The sequence below is a fragment of the Rhamphochromis longiceps genome, linkage group LG20 (genome assembly GCF_057381845.1).
Source record: "Rhamphochromis longiceps isolate RC_006_pf linkage group LG20, R_longiceps_female_GT1.1, whole genome shotgun sequence".
Taxonomy (NCBI): domain Eukaryota; kingdom Metazoa; phylum Chordata; class Actinopteri; order Cichliformes; family Cichlidae; genus Rhamphochromis; species Rhamphochromis longiceps.
Window position 1 is genome coordinate 1,522,999 of NC_140576.1, and position 23,729 is coordinate 1,546,727.

The 23,729-nt window shown below is 41.7% G+C and overlaps 3 protein-coding genes across 7 annotated transcripts; 1 reads left to right on the forward strand and 2 right to left on the reverse strand.

Moving 5' to 3' along the window:
* The first annotated feature begins 1,882 nt into the window (after positions 1-1,882).
* Positions 1,883-14,783, forward strand: LOC146644564 (cell adhesion molecule CEACAM5). Of its 5 annotated transcripts, none has more exons than XM_085393290.1 (21): positions 1,883-1,976; positions 5,212-5,311; positions 5,414-5,449; positions 6,170-6,220; positions 7,034-7,324; positions 7,412-7,678; positions 7,853-8,146; positions 9,218-9,490; positions 9,636-9,905; positions 10,039-10,311; positions 10,784-11,056; positions 11,202-11,471; positions 11,605-11,886; positions 12,492-12,767; positions 12,846-12,963; positions 13,065-13,219; positions 13,311-13,412; positions 13,839-13,904; positions 14,079-14,138; positions 14,434-14,505; positions 14,646-14,783. In XM_085393290.1, exons 2-21 carry the CDS (start codon positions 5,224-5,226, stop codon positions 14,708-14,710), a joined length of 3,582 nt encoding a protein of 1,193 aa, XP_085249416.1. In that variant the 5' UTR covers positions 1,883-1,976; positions 5,212-5,223; the 3' UTR covers positions 14,711-14,783. The 5 variants fall into 5 exon arrangements, with proteins under 5 accessions (XP_085249416.1, XP_085249417.1, XP_085249418.1 ...); XM_085393291.1 differs by lacking the exon at positions 1,883-1,976 and adding an exon at positions 2,448-5,133; XM_085393292.1 differs by lacking the exon at positions 1,883-1,976 and adding an exon at positions 2,448-3,147.
* apobec2b (apolipoprotein B mRNA editing enzyme, catalytic polypeptide-like 2b) lies at positions 14,784-17,380 on the reverse strand. Its single transcript, XM_085393296.1, has 4 exons — positions 17,045-17,380; positions 16,135-16,315; positions 15,698-16,041; positions 14,784-15,570 (listed from the first exon to the last, which is right to left on the reverse strand). The coding sequence occupies exons 1-3, from the start codon at positions 17,326-17,328 to the stop codon at positions 15,700-15,702; spliced, it is 807 nt and encodes a 268-aa protein (XP_085249422.1). The 5' UTR covers positions 17,329-17,380; the 3' UTR covers positions 14,784-15,570; positions 15,698-15,699.
* Positions 17,381-17,512: 132 nt separating this feature from the next.
* Positions 17,513-23,424, reverse strand: LOC146644566 (zinc finger BED domain-containing protein 4). Its single transcript, XM_085393295.1, has 5 exons — positions 22,789-23,424; positions 22,242-22,499; positions 21,851-22,110; positions 21,157-21,763; positions 17,513-20,923 (listed from the first exon to the last, which is right to left on the reverse strand). Exons 1-5 carry the CDS (start codon positions 22,936-22,938, stop codon positions 20,081-20,083), a joined length of 2,118 nt encoding a protein of 705 aa, XP_085249421.1. The 5' UTR covers positions 22,939-23,424; the 3' UTR covers positions 17,513-20,080.
* Positions 23,425-23,729: the final 305 nt, after the last annotated feature.

Below are 23,729 nucleotides of genomic sequence, written 5' to 3' on the forward strand. Positions count from 1 at the left end.
GTTTGTTACGGTCAGGTGACTGATTTGGCAGTTCAAGAATATTCCACTTCTTTGCTTTAATAAACTGTGTTGCTTTGGCTGCATGTTTTGGGTCGTTGTCCATCTGTATTATGATGCTGCCCAATCACTCTGACTGCATTTAGCTCAATTTGAGCTCAATTTGTCTCTGAACACAGACAAACAAACAAACACTAGTGCCCCAATGACACTGGCAGCCATGCATGGCCAAGCCATCACACCGCCCCGCTGTGTTTTACAGATGATGTGGAATGCATTGGATCATGAGCTGTCTCATAATTTTGCCATCTTGCCATCATTCTGAGAGACGTTGATCTTGGTTTCATCTCGAAAGAATATTTTTCCAGACCTGTGCTGGCTTTTTTGATGTTTTGTTTCTTTGTTTGTTTTTTAGCAAAGTCCAATCCAGCTTTTCTATTCTTGGGGCTTATGAGTGGCTTGAACCTTGCAGTGAACTCTGTATTTACTTTCATGGTTGGTTACTGGTACACCTACCTCCTGGAGAGTGTTGTTCACTTGGTTGGCTGATGTGATAGGATTTTTCATCACCATGGAAAAGATTCTCCACCACTGTTGTCTTCCTTGGACATCCAGATCTTTTTACGTTGCTGACCTCACCAATGCTTTCTTTCTCAGGATGTACCAAACTGTAGATTTTGCCAATCCTAACACTGCAGCAAAGTCTCAGATGAGGTTTTTTTTTTTCAGTTTTTGCAGCTTAAGCAGGCTCGTTTCACCTGCATGGAGAGCTGCTTTGACCGCATGCTGTTCATAGCAATATCTTCCAAATTCGAGCACCACAGCTCAAATCAACTCCAGTCATTTTATCTGCTTCATTAGTAATGAAACAATGAGCCCATCAAATAGCCTTTAAATCAATTGTCCAATTACTTTTGGTCCCTTTAAAAAGAGGGCGGTGCATGTTAAGGACCTGTACTCCTAAACACTTCATCCACTTTGAATGTGGATACGCTTGAATGAAAGCTGAGTCTGCATATTATGTCCATGTCCATTATGTATCAATAATTGGAATATGTTTAAGTATACAGGTAAAAAGTGTCCAAATATATATGGACCTACCTGTACGTATGTCAGGTTAACTGGTGGTTCGATGTTGGCTGCAGGCACATGTCTGTTTCTCTCTGTTAGCCCCTCAACTTCTGCCACCAAACACAAGATTGTCTTTGAAGCTAATGTTGTACAACATCTATTGTTTTCTAAAAAACAATAATGTTGAAATGAAATACTATCTGCCGAGCTATCTTATTCAACTGTACACTCTTTGAAGAGTTCCCCACCATTGCCTCTGTGAAAAAAACATTTAAGTTTGAAATGTTTTCTCGAAAATCCCCAGAAAGAAAAAAAGCACCACTTCATGATTCAGTTTTCAAACAGTTATTAGCGTTACTAGTATTAATATTTGTAATATTATTGACACTGCACCGGTGTTTCATCAGGAACAGTGAGTGACTGTACATTATCTTTTATTAATAATGAAACAGTTTAACTGAACGGGACCTGAATATGAAGGTAACAAAGAAAAGAAAAGAAGTATGCAGTCCAGATGCACAGCACAGCTTCCAGGATTGGCGAGACCTTAAGACAAACAAGGGAAATACCACGACTCTGCCCATTTTTGTCTTTGCCAGAATCACCTGAGGTCCTGTTGGTGGGAAAATGTCAAACGAAACTGTACATACATCTGGAAGCATCTTTTGTTTAGCCTGTTTACACATTGATGACAGGAACAGTCCAGTTACTCATCGCTGTTTGCACGATGTTTGCGATGTTGGAAGTAGCAGTGTTGCCAACTCCTCAGTAAGGAAAATCGCTATTGGCCTAAAAGTCGCTAGAAGTCGCTAAATGATGTCATCGCCTAATTTGCATAATTGGTCATGCTAACGTAATTGTAACCTATGTTGTTGGAGAGAGAAATGACATCGTGGAAGAGACATAAAGTGAGTAAAAAACGTCCTAAATGCATTTAGAGTTTATTTAGAACTACAAATTAAATTTCTTTTAGCAATTATTGTTTTTTTAATGTCACAATTCCAACCCTGCTCCTTTACCCGGGCTTGGACCGGTGTTGTGCCAAAAAGTGATTGTCTGCCAAAAACTGATTTCCAGTGTTTCTGTGTATTTTTTATGTGTAATATCTTTACGTATGTTCGTAAATAGACTTCGGTGAACAGGGGATACAAAGGGGTTACATAAAGAATTAAAAAATTATCTGTTTTTTAAGTATCTTTACAACTTGTACTTACATTATAACCAATCCGGTCCTTTATCCCCACTTAAAATATTTTTACAGAACTATTGTAATATTTGCTGCCATTTCTGCTGTCCTGTTGGGCAACTTACTCTTACAAAATACATTTTTAATGTTAATGAGATTTTTTTTTACTGCATAAATAAAGGTTATATAAAAGTCGCTGCCAAAAACTGATTGCGGCTTGTATCTTGCTACACGAATGTTGTTTGTGGCTCAAGATGACTTTATGTCATCCATAAGGGATGCATTTGACATATGTTTAACATATTATAGCCCAACAAGTTACTTATAGCACTTTAAATATGAGCAATCGCTTTTTGGCAAATACCGGAAATCAGTTTTTGGCAGACAATCACTTTTTGGCACAACACCGGCAAAAGTGACCCGAAACAGGCGCTCTGGGGGAGTTATTGTTTGTGTGTGTGTGTGTGTGGTTTTAAACTTTGTGGTCCACAAAACAACATAACAGTAAAAGAAGAACTGACTGCGTTACAGTCAGTGCGGGAGCCCTGCCCTGATAGCGGCCTGTGAGCGCTTTGGCACGGGCGAGGTGCCCACCGCAGCACCCGCTGCTTATTGAGAGTAAAGTCGTCATAAATAAGTCTCTAATAACGCCAGAAAAAGTCGCCAGATTTGTCGCTAGTCGCGTTTCAGAAAAAAAGTCGCTAAGGTGGCCTGAAAACTCGCTAAATATAGCGACAAAGTCGCTAAGTTGGCAACACTGGGAAGTAGTAAAGTTTGGGAAAAGAAAAACTACGGAAATCCCAGTTTAGAAGACAGGAAGGAGACTGTGCGCTCTGGAAGTGAAACCGACCCGTGAATGCATCATTGTGTGTGACAGTAACGTTAACGACAACGTAAGTTTTACATTATGTAACTTAAAAAAAAAAAAGATGTTTGCTGACGTATTAATGGTGTCAGAAGCGACACAACAGCACCGGTAACTTTTGATGTCAACTACACACTAACAACCGCTAAACTGCGGTTTTAAACAGAGCCGAGGTTGTTGTATGTGGTTCAAGCCACCGATAACAGTACCTGTAAGTGCCTGTTTATTATTGTTTGTTATTATTGTTATTATTATTAGTAGTAATAGCATCAATACCAAAATAAAACTACTCCAAAACATATGATTCACTAAATACTACTTTAGACAAATCATGCAGTTCCCCCCCCTAATAGAAACATATACTCAGCAGCCACTTCACTGGCTACACCTGTTCAACTGCCCATCACATGGCTGCAACTCAGTCTGTATAATATCTGCTGCCATAATCCACTATCTTCAAAGCAGAAGTTCAAACTCAGCATCAGAAAGAAGCTCAATTAAGTATTTTTGAACATGGCATGGTTGTTGGTGTCAGACAGGCTGGTCTGGCTATTTCAGAAACTGCTGGTCTTCTGGGACTTTTCCACACAATCATCTCTAGGGTTTGATGGTATCGTCTGAAAAACAGAAAATATTGATGCTATAAGTCAGGGGAGAATCAACAGAATGCTTTGAGCTGATATCAGAGCAACACTAATTCAAAGAACCGCTGATTACAACCAAGGTGTGCAGAAGAGCTCTGAATGCACAACTTGATGCAGAAGTAGCAGAAGACCAGACTGGAAGTCACTCATGTAGGGTGATAAGAGAACAGTGAGGCTACACAAATGCAAACACCAAAACTGACGCTGGAAGAGTGCAAAAAATGGTGGCAGGTGTGATTTATCTCGATTTCTCGTCCACATTCAATTCAATCGAATTAAATTCTGTCCAGTTTTATTTATATAGTGCAACAGTGCATCTTATATCATCTGTATCATGAAGAACTGACGATGTTCTGCAAGCAAAAGAGCAGTCCAAGTACTTTGTACTAGCAAGGTGTAACTAATGAAGTGGCCACCGAGTATACATGGCCTGGTGAAATTTAATCATTATAATCAGGCTCTAATAAACTGGATAAATCAAAAGACTGATATATACAAATGTTTTTTAAAGATAGGTTATGGTTGTTATTCCCAGGTTTGATATGAACCGAGGTTTATTTTAGTTTGACATGACATAACGGGATTTTCTGTGTTATACAGACACCTTGTGGTGAGTAGGGTGAGTGAAGTCCTCGCTTACACAGGAACTGAAATGTGATGCATCTCGGTGCAAAACACCCAGCCTTACAGGAAGTCACCAGAGAGAGAAAGATTCATTCGACACGTAATAATTAAAACTGATGTGCTCGTTAAGGCTGTTTTGAATATTACATATAATGTAGTTACATGTGTGCTCTAAAAGGTGTTTTCAGTCAAAATGAAACTGTTAAGAAATTTCCTTTCTTGTTTTTCGAGAGCAACTTTCAGCTGAAGACAAAAGGAAGTCACAGTTTGTGGTTAGACGCTAGTTTCATATAAGTTTATAAAAAAAGTATAATTTAAATAACCTGCAGTTTCCGTTCATCCCCTCAAATCACGCCTCAGCTACAGTTTCCAAATGGCCTGCACCATAGTAAAAGGATAACTTTGATTTTAGGAATGCATTTGTTGATGTTGGTAGTTTTTTAAAATTATTTCTTTTGTTTAGTTTTTTTCTGCACAATGAAATATCCCAGCTACGACATGCTGGCTAAGTCATAGACGACTTTAGGTCTAAAATCGTCAAATTGAGCACAATATCGAGCTTTGTCAACAGTTTAGCATCTTGCACATTCTTTCAATTCCCTAAACCCTCCTTTTATTTCACACAAATCAGCAGTTCAACTTTGTATCAACAACAAACATCTGAGTGTGGTTCACCAACACATTTCCTGTTGCCTTAACAAAAAAAGGCAGTTGTCAGAGAGCGACAGGAAAGCTGCTGTCCTGAGGTGAGTTCAGAAATGAAGCTGTCACATACGCCCATTTATACTGCAACTGCGCTCTATTTCCTTTACTGAATGTCACAGCGAAGCAGATAAATGAGTCAACTGAGACACCCAGTCTCTACATGTGCTACACGTGCAGCTCAATGGAAAATGTGGCTGTTCAAGGTCTTCAGTGTAATATGTAAGTTTTTAAGCGTTTATGTTCAATTCTGTAGTTTATAAAGAATATTTTCACTTACATGCAAATCTTAATGCAACTGAACATTGTTTGGTTCTTTGACAGATGCGGTTGCTGTTTGTGCTTCTGAGGATAACGATGGTAGGAAAAACTGTCTTTCATGCCGAGAGCAGATTTTCACACATTTGAGCAGATTGCACTGTTTTAGAAGTTGAAGATGATTTTTGGAAAAAGATTTTTTAAAACATTTTCATGTTGAGCAAAAACACCAGATTCAGTACAGAAGTTAACTGTTAAGATCATAAAGTGTCTCTTAAACCAACATTTATGCACTGAATGCCTACATGGCTGAGTCTGAGTCGAGCAAGAGCAATGTTTAGGAAGTAGAACTTGGGTAAATTTAACAAGAGGAACATGAAGTACTTTATTGTCATGAGTCTGAAAGTTCCTACAACTAGATACACACACTTATAAACTCATGTGTCCGTATTACCTCACGCCAGCCTAATCTCAATAGTCTCCTGTCATCATGCCGTAGGTTTCACTTGACAGTATTGAGAGTGGATGTATTGTGTAATTGTTTTGTATGTAGGACACAAAGGATGTTTTCCTCCTTTTTCTACATGAGAAGTGTTTTTAAGTCATTGTTTTGTCAAACTAAAAGTTGTGAAAAATGTATTCATTTCAATCATTCATGTCTACTAAAAAAAGAATTAGGCATCGCAGTTTGAGATTGGAGCTCTGATTTAACTGTTACCAGTGTTTTTATGAAGTCTCACCTTTACATTGTGGATATGACTCAAACCTTGTTTTTTTAAAATCTAAACTTTGCTCTCCACATCTTTTCTCTTCTTCATCCAGCAACCACCTACAGTTATAGAGAAAGTGAATCGACAGCACCTCCTCCTTTTGGTGAGATTATGACCTCAGTTTTTTTGATCATATGTACTCGTCAAACGCCACTTGCACTGTGCCGCTAACATGTCGGGCTCGTTTTTGGCTTCAGAGCTACCTTAACTGGCATGCCGAGCATCATGCACAGCCTGCACATTAGTGGGCAGCAGTACCTGCATGATGGATTTGTTTTATTTAACCACATCCGATAGGTGACGTATTTCACTGACATCTAGTCAGATCTGAATTCAGTGAACACTTCGTTGTGTTCAAGAATACAGCGCGAGTGTTTGAGCTTTGGCATGCCGTCCTGTTGAATAGATGGGTACAATTTATCAGTAAAGGAATGGGCAGGGCCAGCAACAACGGGCTACTTGAGTAAGCTTTTTAGGTGATGTCTGATTGATGCTGTAGAGTATCTAAAGACTTCCTACTGACCCATAAAACACCCCATTCAACGCAACAATTCTGAGGTTGTGTCATTACAGAAATCTAACCAATCAAAATGTTTTTTCCGGTCTTTAATTGTCAAGTTTTGGTAACTTTGGTTTCCTGTTCTTACCTGACACGATTAGCATCTGGTGTTTTTGTGCTCACATCTACTTCAGCTTTTACTGCGTTCTACATTCACAGATGCTCCTCTGTGTACTTCGTTTGTGATTATTCTTTTAGATTTACTGATATTTTTATATTACGTCTGTAGCCATCATTAGGGGGGTTTTGCTCAGATTCTGGATATACGAATGGAATCTAAACTCCCAGTTGTTTTTCTTTTAGGAGTGTAAACCCTCATTCATTCCCATTCTTTCACTTTTTTTAATCAATTTTCAGAGCCTCCGGTACCAGTTCTGGAGCGAACGTCCTCCTGGTCAGACGTCTTCTCTTCTGAGAAAGTAGTGCTAGAATGTAAAGCCACTAGCAGCTCGGAGCTGATCATCACATGGAAGAAAGATGGAAGCCCTCTAGGTTCTGGTCCAAATCTGTCTCCGTCCCCAGATAAGTCAGTGCTTACAATCACAGCGTCATCAACACAAGATTCTGGATATTACACCTGTGTGGTTGAGGGCAAAAAGAAGCCCAGTCAAACTAAAGAAAGTGGACCTGTCGAAATTAAAGTTTATGGTAAGGTTCGTTGCAATATTTGTGCTGTATTTATAGAGAGAGTGTAGACTGCTGAAGCATGCCCTTTTCTTTCTGTGTCCTGAGCAGCAAGCACACCCAAGCCCACACTTGCACGAGATTCAGACTTTGGCGAGATGTTCCCCGGCGAATCCATCACTTTGACCTGCAGTGTTGATGTGTCGTCTGGATGGGAGTACCTGTGGCACAATGATCAACACCAGATTTCAGGAGTTAATACTAAGTCGTATACCATAAATTCTGTAATGACTCAAAACAGTGGACAGTATTATTGCCAAGGCAAAAGAGATCAGTTTCTTACACATTTAAGTGAGAGCACAACTCTTAAAGTTATTGGTAAGTATCCACTGTGCCACCAGTACATAAACTACAGCATTCATGTTTATTTACATGAGGCTGTGTGTAACTTTGGATGCATGTATAGTACTTGGATGATGTACATAGCAATTTGGCTTTCTTACTGATACTCTTTTAACCTGCAGTTAAAAGTTCTCTTTTTTTGTGTTACAGACCCACCAACACCAGGTCTGCAGCTTCAGACTGCCTGGAAAGATGTGTTTGAAGGTGAGGCGGTGGAATTTCGCTGTCACGTTGTCAGCAGCACCCCTGGCTGGACGTTTACATGGCACAGAAACAAGCAGCAGCTCCAAAATAACCCAGTTGAGATCATTAATGGGGACGGATCATCATTAAAAATCAACCCGGTCCGTCAGACGCATAAAGGATCATATACCTGCAAAGCTCACCTTACATCTAGGGGAGTGAACTCTGGATTCAGCAGCGAGGTTATGATCCAAGTTAGCGGTGAGTTTTCTTGCATGTGCATGGCATTACTTTAACTTGCATTAACAGTTTAAGAAATAACAAAGTAATAAGAGTACGACAGGCTAACAGGGTGATTCTGTCACTGTGGACAGAGCCAAACAGTCTGTTTTGGCCCTCTGCGTTGCTTCATATATACCTCACAGACGAACATGAGATTCTTATCAGTTTTCTCAAACCTCACCACAACAGTAGGTGAACACAAGTAAAATTATTGTTGTAAATAAGCAGTTGGTATTGTGAATATGCAAAATGCTAATCTTGTGTATAAGCAGGTCATATTTTGCGTTGTCCATACTGTTATTAAAACCTCAAAACTTCTTTGTACTCCGTGAAACAGCATTTTGAGAGCATCTTCCTTCCGTTATTTTCTGCATCGTCTGTCGAAACAGGATGTTGTGGCGTAGCATAAAGCACAGAGGGATGCCTCAAAAGCCGTCAGGGTGTTAGAACATAGGTGGAGCTGTGAGGGAAAGAATAAGATCATTTGTGTAAAAGGACACATCCTGTTTTACACACTAAATAATAGAAATCATTGCTAGCTGCAACTGTAAAAGCATGCTATGTTAAATGGTTAATGTGTCTGCTTTCGTCAGAGATTCCAGTTCCAACTTCAACAGACACACTCAAGTGGGCACATGTGTTCCCCACCGAGAGTGTGAAGTTCAAGTGTGGGATGGGGCAGGGCGCCTGTGACTGGATGTATACATGGTAGAGAGATGGGACGCAGGTCCACGCTGATGGTACTGTGTCTTTAGATGTGAATGAGGCTCTGCTTCAGCTGGTCATATAGGAAAAAATAAGTGTAGTGGAAAAATCCAGAACAGGGCTGTCACCAGCCAAACCAGTTCTGAAGTTTCTCTCCCAGTGTGTGTTAGAAATTTACACAACATCACAAACGCTTTTGTGTATTTTTACAAAGGAATTTTTTCAAGTTCAGGTATAAAACATATTAAATATTATATTAAAATACAAGAGTAATTGTTTGAGGCACATCACTAGCTACACATTAGCTCCCACATATGTTTGATTGTCATGTTCATATCCCCTCAGCTGAGAAACCCACTTTCACACTGACACGAGATCCAGACTACGATGTGATGTTTGCTGGAGAAGTGGTCACCTTCAGCTGTGCCATCAGTGTCCAGTCTGAATGGACCTACCTGTGGTACATAAATGGCAGTAAGGTTACTGGATCATCAGACAAACTTAAAGTTCAAATTCGTGGAACAGCAGATCAGGGATCGTATACATGCAAAGCAACAAGAGGTCAAAATCCAGCCTTCATCACTGATTTAAGTGGAGCTAAACAACTTAAAGTGCAACGTAAGTTTCTATTGACTCTTCTTCAGAATATTTGTTTGTAGTCCAGCAGGTTTGTTCCTGCTTTCATTTCAGAACCTTTTTCATGAACACTTCAGTTGCTTCTGTCTAAAATTAAAAAAACACTACTTCCTCTTTGTCTGTTCAGAAAACAAGCCTAAGCCTACAATAACTCAACAGCCAGACGCTGAAAAGCTTTACGTTGGAGAAAACGTGTCCTTTGAATGCAAAGTTGAAAACTCAGATGGATGGAGCTATGACTGGTACAAAGATGAAGCATCAATTCCCAACAACAGCAACAGTTTAAAAATGAAAGGACTCGCTTTGTTAAACGGGGGAGTTTATAAGTGCAAGGCCAAAAGAGAGAAAACAGGATTCAACACAGAATTCAGTGACCAGCGGACCGTACAAATCTCTGGTGAGCTAAAGAAAGACACTTTGAAATCATGTGATTTGAGATACTTTGGGGTATTATTATGGGGAGAATCAAAACAGAAAATCTCTAATGATTTGTAAAATGATTAACAAGTCTCTTATATTTTATTTTTTAGAAATTCCTGTTCCAACTTTGAAGCTAGTAACAAAATGGCCAGATGTGTTCCCCACTGAGAGTGTAAATATGATCTGTGAGATGCAGAAGGACAGCGCTGACTGGACATACGCGTTTTACAGAGATGGCACAAAGGTCCAGCATTATAATTCAGATAATCTTTCCATCACCTCTGCTTCAACCTCAGACGGGGGAAACTACAGCTGCTCAGGAAAACTGAAGAGCAGGGACGTCTACAGCACCAAAAGTTCTCCACTAAATCTTCATGTCTATGGTGAGATTTGTTTTCTTCTTCTGATTTTTGACACGGTTCTTCATTGAAACTTGTCTTTTTCAGTTTTGCTGTGTTAGCTGTAATTTTAAAGTAAAGGTTTAAAAGATTGCAAATGTAAGGCTGTTTACTCTCCTGCTAAGAGTTAGAGAATGACAGTGATAACTCATTTACAAATGTGCAAGGTATGTTTATATAAACTCTTCTTCAGAATATTTGTTTGTAGTCTAGCAGGTTTGTTTCTGCTTCCATTTATAAAAACTCTTCTGAAGTTTCTCTCACTGTGTGGTGAGTTTTAGAAATTTACACAACATCACAAATGCTTTTGTGTATTTTTACAAAGGAATTTTTTCAAGTTCAGGTATAAAACATATCAAATATTATATTAAAATACAAGAGTGATTGTTTGAGGCACGTCACAATGTCCACATTAAATACTGCATAATTTTTGATTGTCATGTTCATATCCCCTCAGCTGAGAAACCCACTCTCACACTGACACAAGATCCAAACTACGATGTGATGTTTGCTGGAGAAGTGGTCACCTTCAGCTGTGCCATCAGTGTCCAGTCTGCATGGACCTACCTGTGGTACATAAATGGCAGTAAGGTTACTGGATCATCAGACAAACTTAAAGTTCAAATTCGTGGAACAGCAGATCAGGGACCGTATACATGCAAAGCAACAAGAGGTCAAAATCCAGCCTTCATCACTGATTCAAGTGCAGCTAAACAACTTAAAGTGCAAGGTAAGTTTCTATTGACTCTTCTTCAGAATATTTGTTTGTAGTCCAGCAGGTTTGTTCCTGCTTTCATTTCAGAACCTTTTTCATGAACACTTCAGTTGCTTCTGTCTAAAATTAAAAAAACACTACTTCTTCTTTGTCTGTTCAGAAAACAAGCCTAAGCCTACAATAACTCAACAGCCAGACGCTGAAAAGCTTTACGTTGGAGAAAACGTGTCCTTTGAATGCAAAGTTGAAAACTCAGATGGATGGAGCTATGACTGGTACAAAGATGAAGCATCAATTCCCAACAACAGCAACAGTTTAAAAATGAAAGGACTCGCTTTGTTAAACGGGGGAGTTTATAAGTGCAAGGCCAAAAGAGACAAAACAGGATTCATCACAGAATTCAGTGACCAGCGGACCGTACAAATCTCTGGTGAGCTAAAGAAAGACACTTTGAAATCATGTGATATGAGATACTTTGGGGTATTATTATGGGGAGAATCAAAACAGAAAATCTCTAATGATTTGTAAAATGATTAACAAGCCTCTTATATTTTATTTTTTAGAAATTCCTGTTCCAACTTTGAAGCTAGTAACCAAATGGCCAGATGTGTTCCCCACTGAGAGTGTAAATATGAGCTGTGAGATGCAGAAGGACAGCGCTGACTGGACATACGCGTTTTACAGAGATGGCACAAAGGTCCAGCATTATAATTCAGATAAGGGCAGAAATCTTTCCATCACCTCTGCTTCAACCTCAGACGGGGGAAACTACAGCTGCTCAGGAAAACTGAAGAGCAGGGACGTCTACAGCACCAAAGGTTCTCCACTAAATCTTCATGTCTATGGTGAGATTTGTTTTCTTCTTCTGATTTTTGACACGGTTCTTCATTGAAACTTGTCTTTTTCAGTTTTGCTGTGTTAGCTGTAATTTTAAAGTAAAGGTTTAAAAGATTGCAAATGTAAGGCTGTTGACTCTCCTGCTAACAGTTAGACTATGAGAGTGTTGACCCGTTTACAAATGCGATGTTCAGTATGAGATCACACCAGAGGGGGAAGGTTGGCTTGAAAATTAGAGAAGCCATAAAAACACAAACACTCATGTTAACCTCATTCAATGCAAAGGTGATAAAGTCTTCAGGAAGTCAGCGGTTAATTCACATGAAGTCTAGTAAAGTTATTATTATATTTACACACTAAAAAGTACATTAAAAATGTTGTTGTGTTTATTGTAGCATCATAGGGATGGAGCAGCATCATCGTGTAACTCTGTAACTACCTCAAATAAAAAAGTTTTTTCATCATGGCAGAGAAGTGTTCTCGTTAAGAAAATGGATATTTAAAGCAGTGCAGACTAGTTAATGGTCGTCTTACCTTTAGATCAGGTACGCCGTCTGACTTGTATTTCAGTGCTCTTGTACAACTCTTATTGTTGATTCTTATCAACCCTCAGATGCAAAACCGACAGTCACACTGGAGCAGAATCCGGCACATAATTTGATGCACTCTGAGGACTCAGTGTCCTTTAACTGTCACGTTAATGTTTCCTCTGGATGGACGTATCAGTTTGTGCTTCCAAATGACAGAGCGTTAGCCTTATCTAGAAGCAAATACAACATCACTTCTGTGGCAACAAAAGACTCTGGTTCATATAAATGCAATGTTAGCAGAGGAACAGAAAGGGTCTTCTATTCAAGCTACAGTAACAAAATAAAGCTCAACGTTGAAGGTACGTTTTTTGATTTCCTCCTTTCATTCTTCTGGTTTTGAATGTTTGTTATTCACTTCTTGGTTGCGTTTATTACAGAGCGCCCAAAGGCTTCTATAGTCCTGCTAACTGGCTGGTCAGACGTCTTCTCCACTGATAGCTTGAGTCTAAAATGTGAAGTAAAGGAGAGCACGCACAACTGGATGCATTACACATGGTAATATAACAATGTTCATAATTATTAGTGCCCTGTGTAGATTCTGCTCTTTAGGAAAATTCAGCAGTAATGCAGATTTTCAATAAACTGAATTTTAATAGGTTCAAAGAGGGGGAACGAATCGATTCATTCAATGTGACACATACAGTAACTCCCAGCAATGACCCCGACCAGAGTACTTACACCTGCTGTGCACATGCTGATGAGAGACCCTTATACTCAAAATCCAGTGACTCCTTCAAGACCAAGAACCTTCGTAAGTACAACTGAGCTCTGCTAGTTATGAATCTTCTCTCAAAATAATATTCTGTCATTAATCTTGTGCTTTGTTTTGTTTTAATGTTTAGTGTTAAAGAGGCGGGTGCTTCTTTCCATCTCTGGCTGCATCGTCTTTGGTATCGCTGCGGTCTTGATAGGATGCGTGGTCCTGAGAGTCTTCCGCAAACCAAGTATGCTTTCTTATCTTTTTGACTGTGCAAATTCTAAAACTCTGTAAGAACCAACATCATAACTTTTAGAATGAATGAAAGTGGGCAAACTGAAGAGTGAAATAAAAAACCTTTAGAAAAACGATTTGCACCTAAATCTGCAGCTGCATTTGGTTGGACAGGTGCAGAAATTTTATCTATTCAGCCTGCACTTTTACCCTCGCACTGCTCTCAAAGTGTCTTTCTTGGGCATCTCTCCCACTCGACATTATTAAACAGACTACGTACCAGTAAGTTAGTGAATCATTTTGTAGCTAAAGATAAACTATTATCTTAAAGGGTTAATGGAATCCAAAATCAGCACAGTATTAAGGTGACACCCAACTTATATAAATGTCCAAATCAATACAAGTATCACAAAAACTTGAGCTGTTAATTTTCACACAGATGGTCGTGATGACAAAATGGAAGAGGTCAACCTGTTTCCGACAATGGCCGAGCTAAAGATAACTGGTAAGTTAGCACCATGTCAGTGACGTGGTTTTGGTCGCCCTTTCCAAGTATGCTGTAGATAGAGGCCGCCACAAAAAACAAAAAAAAAAAAGAAAGGCTGGGAAACTACCGACTTGCACATAAAAGTTTAGGTGTGACTTCCTGTATTTAACTTCTTTATTCCTCTTACTGCAGATGTGCCGTGTCCACTGGTTGAGTACATCACTGATGCCTCTCTGAATGCACCAGCTAAAGGTAAAAATAAATAAATCTCGTAATGAGTGAGCACATAAGTCCTTTTTCGAAGAAGTCGTTATCATGATTGATTCATCTGCTGCTTTTGTAACTATGTAATATGAGGAAACTGAGAATACATCACTTCCTTGGGAGAAACAAAATACTTCCTTTAAATGTCATATTTTGCAGTAAGTCTGAAACTGAAAAGTAAGAAAATCGCTGTAAGCAGAGAAGATTTGATTGACATACTTAAATAAGCGCTCAGCTGTCGTAAAAGATGCTGATTCTTTTCTTTCTTAATCCGTCTGAACAGAAGAAGAGGAGGAGAATGGCACAGTCTGCAGTGAAACAACACCCTTACCAATAACCAAGCAGGAGGACCAAGGTAATAAAGTTTAAATCACAAATGCACTTTGCTAATGCGCTTATTTTTTTAATCTGCGGTGATGATGATGATGATCCTGTGTCAGCGTTTCTAAAACATAAAACACAATTTCTCTGTTTTTCCACAAACCTGGTCTTTAGCTGCAACGACTGACAACCAGGAAACAACAGAAACCAACGGTGGGCTGAGTTCTTTTCTAAAATGAATGACGAAGTCTTTGCATCAACAACAGGCCTATCAATGAGTCAGCAGACGTACTTCAGCTCTGTGAGGCTTTAATGGTCAGTGCACACCAGAAAACAACATCTTTGTGCGATCTAGTGATGTGGCAGTCACAGGACATCTGAAACTCAGCTGAAGATCATTACAATTGATGTGAAAGGTTTTCATTTTAGACGTACTCTGTCATGGCCCGACAGCTGGAAACTCTTCAGGGCGAGATAGTTTTAAAAAACCAGCTACTGAAAAAAATAAACCTATGATAAAATATGCATGAACAGATATTTTATACACACATTTCCAAACAGCACAAAACTGTTGAGGATTTATGCATCGTTTAATTCACATTGTTTGAATGAATTTGGATTTTAAGGCACTGTTAAATAGAAAAAACATTATTTATGAGCTGAACATCATTTATAACCACTGTTCATTTTGAGTTGCTGTATATATTTTACATGTACGATGACGTGGAGGAGAATTTATTCGTTGTTCTTCAGTTAGATCTTCAGTTCTCCGAGCAAGCAGCAGATGTCAGCAGATGTAACACAGGCTGTGGTGTTGTCCAAACTTTATTTTTACCGTAACGATGAATGTCACTTTTGTTCTTTGCTTCTTGCTTCGTTTTCTAACCACTTGGATGTTGATTAGTTGATGTATTTATGTAAAAATTCAAGCATTTTAAGTTTCCACATGAATTGTGTTAATAAAAAGTATAAAATGTTGCCAAGAGTGCATAAACTAACAACATTCTGCACCGTGTGACTGCAAGAAGCACGCATTCAGCCAGTGGGAATTTCACAAGTAGTGCGATTTGTGGATCAGTCGGTGGGGAGGTCCGTGCATCTGTAGCAGTGACAAGAAAGAGGACAGAATCCACATGGAAAACCAAGTTACCATCTATAAATAAACCTGTGATGAACCAAAAACAGCATGGTGGCTCACTGCATGCACAACACACACACTGACTCACATCTACTTGAGGATATCTGCCAGTTTTTCCATATAGTAGTTGTAGTTCTCCTGACAATCCTCCCAGGGTGTAAAGCTCTGATCCTCCTTCTCCACGTACGTTTCCCACACATGCAGGAAGTCAGACGGCTTCATCATTCGCAGTTTGCAGCCGGCTCTCACCAGGCCCTTAAGCCCTTCAACTATCTCTGGCTCCTCCCACTCGAAGAGACGGGAACAGAATATACAAAGACGCATCTTTTTGCGCTGCTGGAGGATGCTGGCCAACTTGGCTGCACAGGCCACACAGGGACTAGATGATACATACCATGTGACATCACACTCTAGAGAGGCATTAGGGAGCACCTACAGATGTGGGAGTCGAGGTTTGAGTCTAGTTTGTATTATGAAGTTAGAAATGAGAAAACTAGAGTTCACATTTGGGCACAATGGCATTACCTGTTCAAAGAAGGCCACCTCAGCGTGAGCGGTGGCATGTTCGTCCTCCATGTAACCTTTCAGAGGCTCTGCGCTGCCTCCTGCTGTATCCACTCTGAAACACAGGAGGGTTTTGTTCCTCCCTGATGAGTACTCCACATTCCTGAACTGAAACTTGAAGTAGAATGGGCTCATCTGTTCCCTGGTAGAGTAAAAGTGTGAGTTTTAACAAAGACGCCCTTTTGCCTTGTGAGTGAATCTAAAAGGAAGTGGTTTACTGGCAGAAACTGCTCTCATTATCAGGGTCAAAAGGTTTGTCCTCTGTCACCTCTCATTGTGGTTCATGACAGTGCAATGTGAGAAAAAGTCACAAATGACTTTCCAGGTGGGCAGACGTGCACTTGCTTGCCTAAGCATGGGTTGCTCATTTTGTGATGATCCAAACTAAAGTAATAAATAAAATGAAAAATAAAGAGCCAATGACTGAACGTTATGGCCTAAAGAACCTATACCAGCCAACTCCACCTGCCCGGACTTAATAATCTACTGTTCTACTGCACAAGGAGAGCCAGATGGATCACACAAAATAGATCTCATATAATGTTGATGGCGCTTTGCTTTGACAGCACATAGTCATAGGACAGATACGGGAAACAGATGCTAGGCAGGGGGATATATCTGGGGCCGGCTTCAGTGTTCACTTCGTGACTCATCCCTATTCTTACCACTACGCTAATAACAGCATGTGCAAGTCACCAGTTTCCTGTCTCATTGAAATCAAGTAAAGAACATGCACTTTAGAACAATATGACTTATACATAGAAAGGACTTCATCTATAAGATAAAACATGCTTGTGTTAAAGACTAAAACAGGTTAGTGGGACACACTGTTTTGAACTCCTTTATGGCATACGCAGTAAATTTTACCCACCCTGTGACGATCTCAAACGGAGGCAGTTCTATAGGCTGAAACTCCCCATTTTCATCACTGCTTTTTGCGTCTGCGCCTGCTGCCCCCTCACTTTCCCCATTCCTCTTCTCTTCATCTGTCTTTGGCTGCTCAGGGACCGTCTCTGGTTTCTTCTGGGGTTTTTCTGGCTTTTTTGCCGTATTCTCGTTCACCTTTTCCTTTTCTTTGTCCTTCTCACTATTCGTTTTGCTTTCCGCCTTCTTTTCTTTCTTCTTGACGCTGAACCGGCTGTTTCTGTCCGCCATGATTCTGTGCAAGTAGGTGACGGTGTCGGATGAAGAGCAGGGGTGAAAAGGAGAGAGAGAGACAGATGGGGAGGGGTGGAGGGTATAAGTGGAGTCATGACCCTAGTGCATTACAGAAATAGCAACTATTGTGTGCTAAGGTTGGAGTCAAAACATGTGCATATCTGACCAGGGTAGGGGGTAGGTGGCTCAGTTAACTAAGTCCCCTGCCTACAGTGGCCTGGCTATTAAAAGGCCAAATGACCAAACATGACTGACTGCCAGTGTGTGCGTGTGGTGAAAGGGACAAGACGAGCCTTAAATTTCTTCCATAATTTAGGCAATGTCCAAAAAATGAAAGACAAACCAAACAGCGTGCACAAATGTGCCGCCTCAAGCACGAGTGCTTTTCAATCCATCAGGCTTTCTAACTGTCAGCAGGCCAGCAACAGGCAGGTTATTAATAACACTGCTTGGCTGAGTGTGCGTGTCTGTGTGTACGGGGTAACCAGGGCTTTCAAGATACTAAACACCGCTTCTGTTTGTGCCAACTCCGATGTCCTGCAGCCCACTAGGCATTAGGAAGGCCAGCTAAAGGGCACCTCAAATAGGAGAGTATTTGGAGCAGAGCAGCACAAGCAAATGCAAACTCAGTGTGTAAAAGAGGGTTTGTCTCTGTGCTGTGAATAAGAGTGCGAGAGTGTGCAGTGGCCTAGTGTGCATGTGCCCGTGAACAATCAATCTATGAAATCACCCTGCATCAATATGATGCTTTGCTGAGGCCATCGTGCAGGGGAGAGGGAAGAATTGGTTTTGTAAGGGTGTGAGCATTTTGTGTGTCTGTGTGCGGATGGAAAATGTCCTTCTGCACTGCAGATGTAATAACTTGAGGTATAAGGACCAGGGAGGGAGTGAGGGGGCAGTTCAATTACAATTTCCTCCCCCTCCCCCGGTCTCACTGTCTGCCAAGTAATTCATTTCAGAGGCAATTACCAACAGGGCTGCATCCCAGCCCAGTCGTCTAACTCAAATGGATGAGCTGTCACAGCTGGGGAGGGGCAGGTGGGTGCCTCAAGCTGCTCCACATATACTAACAAAGAACAACAACAACACACCCATGGAAAGCTGGGAAAACACGCGCTTCAAAGATGAACACAGTGGCACGTCCACACAGATATCTAGTTCCATATCTAAATCCAGAGACGTCCCGGGGTGATAACCATTAAGATCACAGCAATCTTTGATAATTATGATCTATGAGGGGGATCTCTTTGTATCGCCCACAGATTAGCACATTGATTTTCAAAAACAAAAACTGTTACACTGGGTTTTTTTCTCTTTTTTTTGCAGGTAATAATAATAAATAGATGTAAGCCTTGTGAGAGCACTATCAGGGGTTCATCTTCAGACTGACTGATACTGTTGTTTATGGTCACTTTATTGATCATAGCTCCTTAATTGAGGCACTGAAGCGCTTCATCCCTTTAATGTGGTATTATAGAACAAATGTACAGTAGCTGCATGCAGTCCTGACATTTATTTCTCAGTTCTTTAGAAATAAGATTTTGTGAGGCTTGTTGCCTGTGATAAGGGAAGAGGGAGGGGGTGCAGGATGTGACTGCTGCCTGCCTGCTGAATCAAATTTAACTGTAATGGAATTATTGCAATTACCCAGCCTCCCTGCAGGCCCAGCCCAGAGTAAGAAAGCAAAAAAAGGCTAACACACACTACTTTATTCCCTGTTTTCCTTCGTAAGGATGCTCTGCAAAATTATTTCAAAATATCTATGTGAAGTTCAACAAAGAAAAATCTTTGTCGTGGCACAAACAGTCATTCCTTGCTAGTCTTCTGTGACAGACACAGGGTCAAACCCATTTCACTTCCTCAAAGTTCACATGAAATTGAAAAAAGGAGGGTGGGGGGGGGTGCTGATAATAAAAATGAAATGAAATTCACCTCTCCTCTGAAGGATTGACAGAGGACGATATAAATAAGGGTCAAAATGATACACATGAAGCACAATCCATGTCTTCTTCAAAATAAATACGAAGAATTTTGGCTTACGAAAGACCTTCTGGAACAAATTCATTTCGTAAGTCGGGGGTCCACCGTATATAACAAACAGCGTGTCACATGATGACATGTGCATTCACTGACATCTGCAAACTGCACACACCCGCAGCGTTAAAGTAAGTGAAACTAATTTATTATCATCTCCCAGTGATGAGGCACACACACACACACACATAGTTAAAACAAAGATTGAACAGCGCATTAACATACTGTTGAGCAGTTGATGACTTCCTTTAAAAATCGAAATAATGAATCACAACCTAAAGCTAAAAAAAACACGAGTTGCTACAGTGTGCAAAACTTGACTAGCTGGTTATTGTTGGTTTGTCAGTGTTGACTGATGGATACATGAGAAAGAGGGAGATCTGTGGTTGTCTGGAGACCCTGATCAGGCAAAATAATGTCAAAGTAAATGCTTTAGTATGGATCTGCTTCCAGCAAACTCAGTCCACAGCATGTGGTGCGATAGTCTGTAGGCTACGAGGGGAAGCAGACAGCCATCCACGCCCGCTGTAGCCGGGAAAACCGATCTTGAGGATTAAAATGAGCTGCAGCTCTGAAATTCTTCTTGGTGATTCGTTCTATCTGATATGAAATCATGTGCAGTATGAGGATTATGTTATGGTGCTAGCTCAGGTTCCCTTAGAATGGTATGGAGGTTAGAATCCAAGAAGTTACTTTACTGCAAGTGTAAAGAGCTCTAAGTCCATAATAATCTGTAATTGGCTTTGAGGTAGATGAGCGTCTCCAGGTTCTTTGGTAAGACACAGCCTCTCTCTGGCAGCAGGAAGCGTCCAGCTGTAGTGAAAATGCTCTCCACCACAGTACCACAAACAGGTATGGTAAAAGCTCTCTTGGCCACCTGGGCAAGCAGAGGGAAGTCAATAGCTTTACGTCGCCAGTAATGCAAAGCCTCCTCGTCTGTGGGTTCCTCACGTAGGTAGATAGCCAATTCCTGTTCTAGGCTCTTGGCCTGTGTCGTGGGTCTCTGCTTGATGAAAGAGAACAACTTGCAGGGCCGAGAAAGTGAGGAGATCGGTGATGGAGCTGGGGCAGGAGGAGTGTGGGACTGTGGATGAAGGTCTGTGTTGAGATTTACGGGGCTGGAGGCTGTGGAGTGTTTGGATACCTCCTCTATGATAACTTGTCTGTGCCAGTCAGGGTTACTGCTCCAAGTAAGTTTGAACTGGGGGTCCAGGGTGGTGGCAGTGATGTAGAGGGGGTTCTCCAGGATAGGGGCAAGGAGACGCTCTACAGCCTGGCTGAGGCCCACAACCAGGGAGGGGCAGTGGGGGGTGGACGTCTCGGACAGATGCTTGCGGAGGCCGAGAACACAAGGCAGAGCGAGACTGATAGACACATGTCTGTCCGTCTGTGCGTCTGCTTGTCTGTCTCCGTGCACCATATCCCAGGCCTCAGTGAAGGGCTCCAGAGTGTCCGTGAACTCCCTCAGCAGGGCTCTCTCTGTACCACCCAGCCCCAGTTCCCCTGGACCGCTCATCTCCTCCAGGAAATCCACAGAGTCCAGCAGCCGCCGAAGGACCTTTATCAAAGCAGACAAATACATAAAGATTATTAACGATGCCAACCAAGACTGTGGTCATATCTCAGTGTCATAATGTAAACCTTGAATTAATGGTATTATGCATTTATTTTGCTAGCCACACTTTCTTTGTGCACCTTCTGCTTAACATACTGCTCATGTTAAATGTTTGAAGCTGATGCAATCTGTTTATTTGGTGACATTACTAATATGTAACCCTAACGTTAACTTGCCTTAAGCTGAGCAGCCCAGTCTTGTGCTGCCTCTGGGAAATTTCCTTGTCCCCCCATCATCAACCCTGGACCATCGAACACTTGGCTGAGCTTCTCAGGTGGGACGGCAGAGGTAATGTAGTTGTAGAAACAGGCTGCCTTTGCCAGTGTGGACGAGAGCTGTGGACAAGAGCGCAGCCCTTCCCTGACACACTGTTCAAGAGAGCGAGAGAAACAGTCCACCCGAGAAACGCCCAAACCCTGCTCCCATGTGTATTCCCATTCTCCTTCTTCTCCAGCGTCGCCGTGGCCATTCCTGATCTCTTCTCGCTCCACATTGTTACTACCGTCCACCTCTTCTTCATCATTTCCATCTTGGCCGTTACCGAGAGGAGGTGAAAGCAGAAAACCGGGAAGGCAGCATGGCTTTCCGCTTGTTCTCGTCGGCAGGAGAGGGTCTGCCACAACACGAAATGCTCTGCCTGACACGCCATGAGAGTGACATACTTCATCAAATTCGGAAAGTATGCGATTCCCAGAGCTGCCACCAGTCAGTGGAAGGCACGCCAGGAGAGATGAGCGCATTTGCCACTCAGATGTAAGAAAATGGCAGGTGACACCAAGGTACCTATAGAGAGAGAGAAGTGGAGTCTTCAGTAAAGGGATTCAAACCAAGTTCCCATTTTGTAGTTTCTGGCTTGTTTTACCTCCTTACCCTGAAGTGACTCCAGATAATCCTCCCCAGAGATCCAGGCTGAGGCTAAGGGCGTGTGCTGAGGCCAAGGCCTGACGGGTGGCCAGCTGGGCCTGGTAGGCGTAGGCTGGAAGAAGTTGGCTTTGGATGTAATGCTGGGGCTCAGGGGTGTAACGTGGCTCCAGGAGCTGAAGCAACTCTCTGAAGCCTTGATTTTCCACTATGGACACTGGCTGGAGATCACGCACGATCATCTTAGCTATAGCCTCAGAAATCAGAACCTGTAGTTTAAAAAGAAACACCACAAATTGCACTTTTTAAAAATAGCTAATGATTCTACTGCAATGTCTCAATAAATCATCTGTTACATTTGCAACATTGCAAGCTCCAGCGCTAACGGGCTACAACACACCTGACGTGGATCATGTCTGTCAAATTTGGTCACCCCTCCTCCAGAGCCTCCTCCTACTCCTCCCTCAAGAGTTCCCATTCCTCCAACAACTCCACTTGCTACTCCTCCACCTCCTCCTCCCACTCCAGCACTAATAGGGAGTGTGTAGCGGGTATTCCCTCCATTGGCGTTGAAACTGTGCAGGGAAGCAGAGGAGTAGCCCTCTCTCTTCATATCCTTCCTTTTGACAAAGTCATCATACATAGCCTGGTGCTTACGCTGAATGGAGAGAGACAGAGGAGCATGAGGTTGTTATAGTTCATTTCTATACCTCTACACAGCATGCTGAGTACATTTCTGCAGGAGATGATAAGGTATAGGTAACCCCCATCCCTCCCCTCCACTCTGTTTCCCCTTGCAGAGAAGCAACAGACTGCCTGTACAGTCAGGTTTTTACAGCTAATCCTCCAGAGCTGTCGTAGAGCCAGCTGCTTCTGCTGCTCCTGACAAGAACAAGATGAGCCAGATGTTAACAGCCACATGCACAATTTTATTCGGAAACTGTTACCTTAAGGTGCGTTACGAAGTTGGACGTGACGCTCCGTTTCGCCTGGATCCTGGTGCCACAAGCCTTACAGTTGGACTCGATTTTCCCATTTTCCCCTTCGAACACAATGTTAAAGTAATCCAGAATAGAGACCTTGGAAACTGACGCCATTGGAGCAGACAGTTCCTCCGCTCCGGAGTGAAATCAACTTGCAATCAAGGGCAATCTGAGTCCGAGGTATCAATCTCACCTCGCCTCTGATCATGAGCGCAGGCCTGAGTGTTTACTTCTCAGTCCCTTATCACACATCACAAATGTTGCTCCCAGTTGCGCAGACAAAAGAAAAATTGTATTTCGAGCAGGAGTTGCGTCGCTCGCACGTCCAAAATCGGACACGATCAGGCTGCACAGTCTGCTGCGGATGTCTGGACACATCAATAATAACACTGAGGCCACATCCGTTGTTTCTGCGCTCCCATCCGTCGTTCGGACGCAAAGCGCTGCGTTTCACGGAGGCATATAGGGAGTATTATAATTGGACCAGGAAGTACACACAATAAACGGGACTTTCGGTTCCCATTTCGGTAGTTCCCGGTAATGTTCGGCTGTCCCCAGTGAAACTGCTGGCGTCGGAGGGTGGTGGCGCTCGGTCAAATGTTTTCAATTATGCTCATGTCGGTATGATAACAGCCAGAGTTTCTCCGGATGTACAGCATCATTTCCCAAAAATGTAAATTAGGTCTGCGTCTCTGGCTTGGTAATAATATAAATAGAAAACACTCATACTGACTTGCACATAGCATCGTGTCGTGTTTTACATATGAAACATGGTGGGTGTGAAAATTCTGAGCGCATTTTAAAGACAATAAATCACGGTGACTTTTACTTTCCATAATATTTAGTAAACACAACAAAACACATCTTTCAGCTTTTCGTGTGTTTTTAAACGAGGTTTTGCGGAG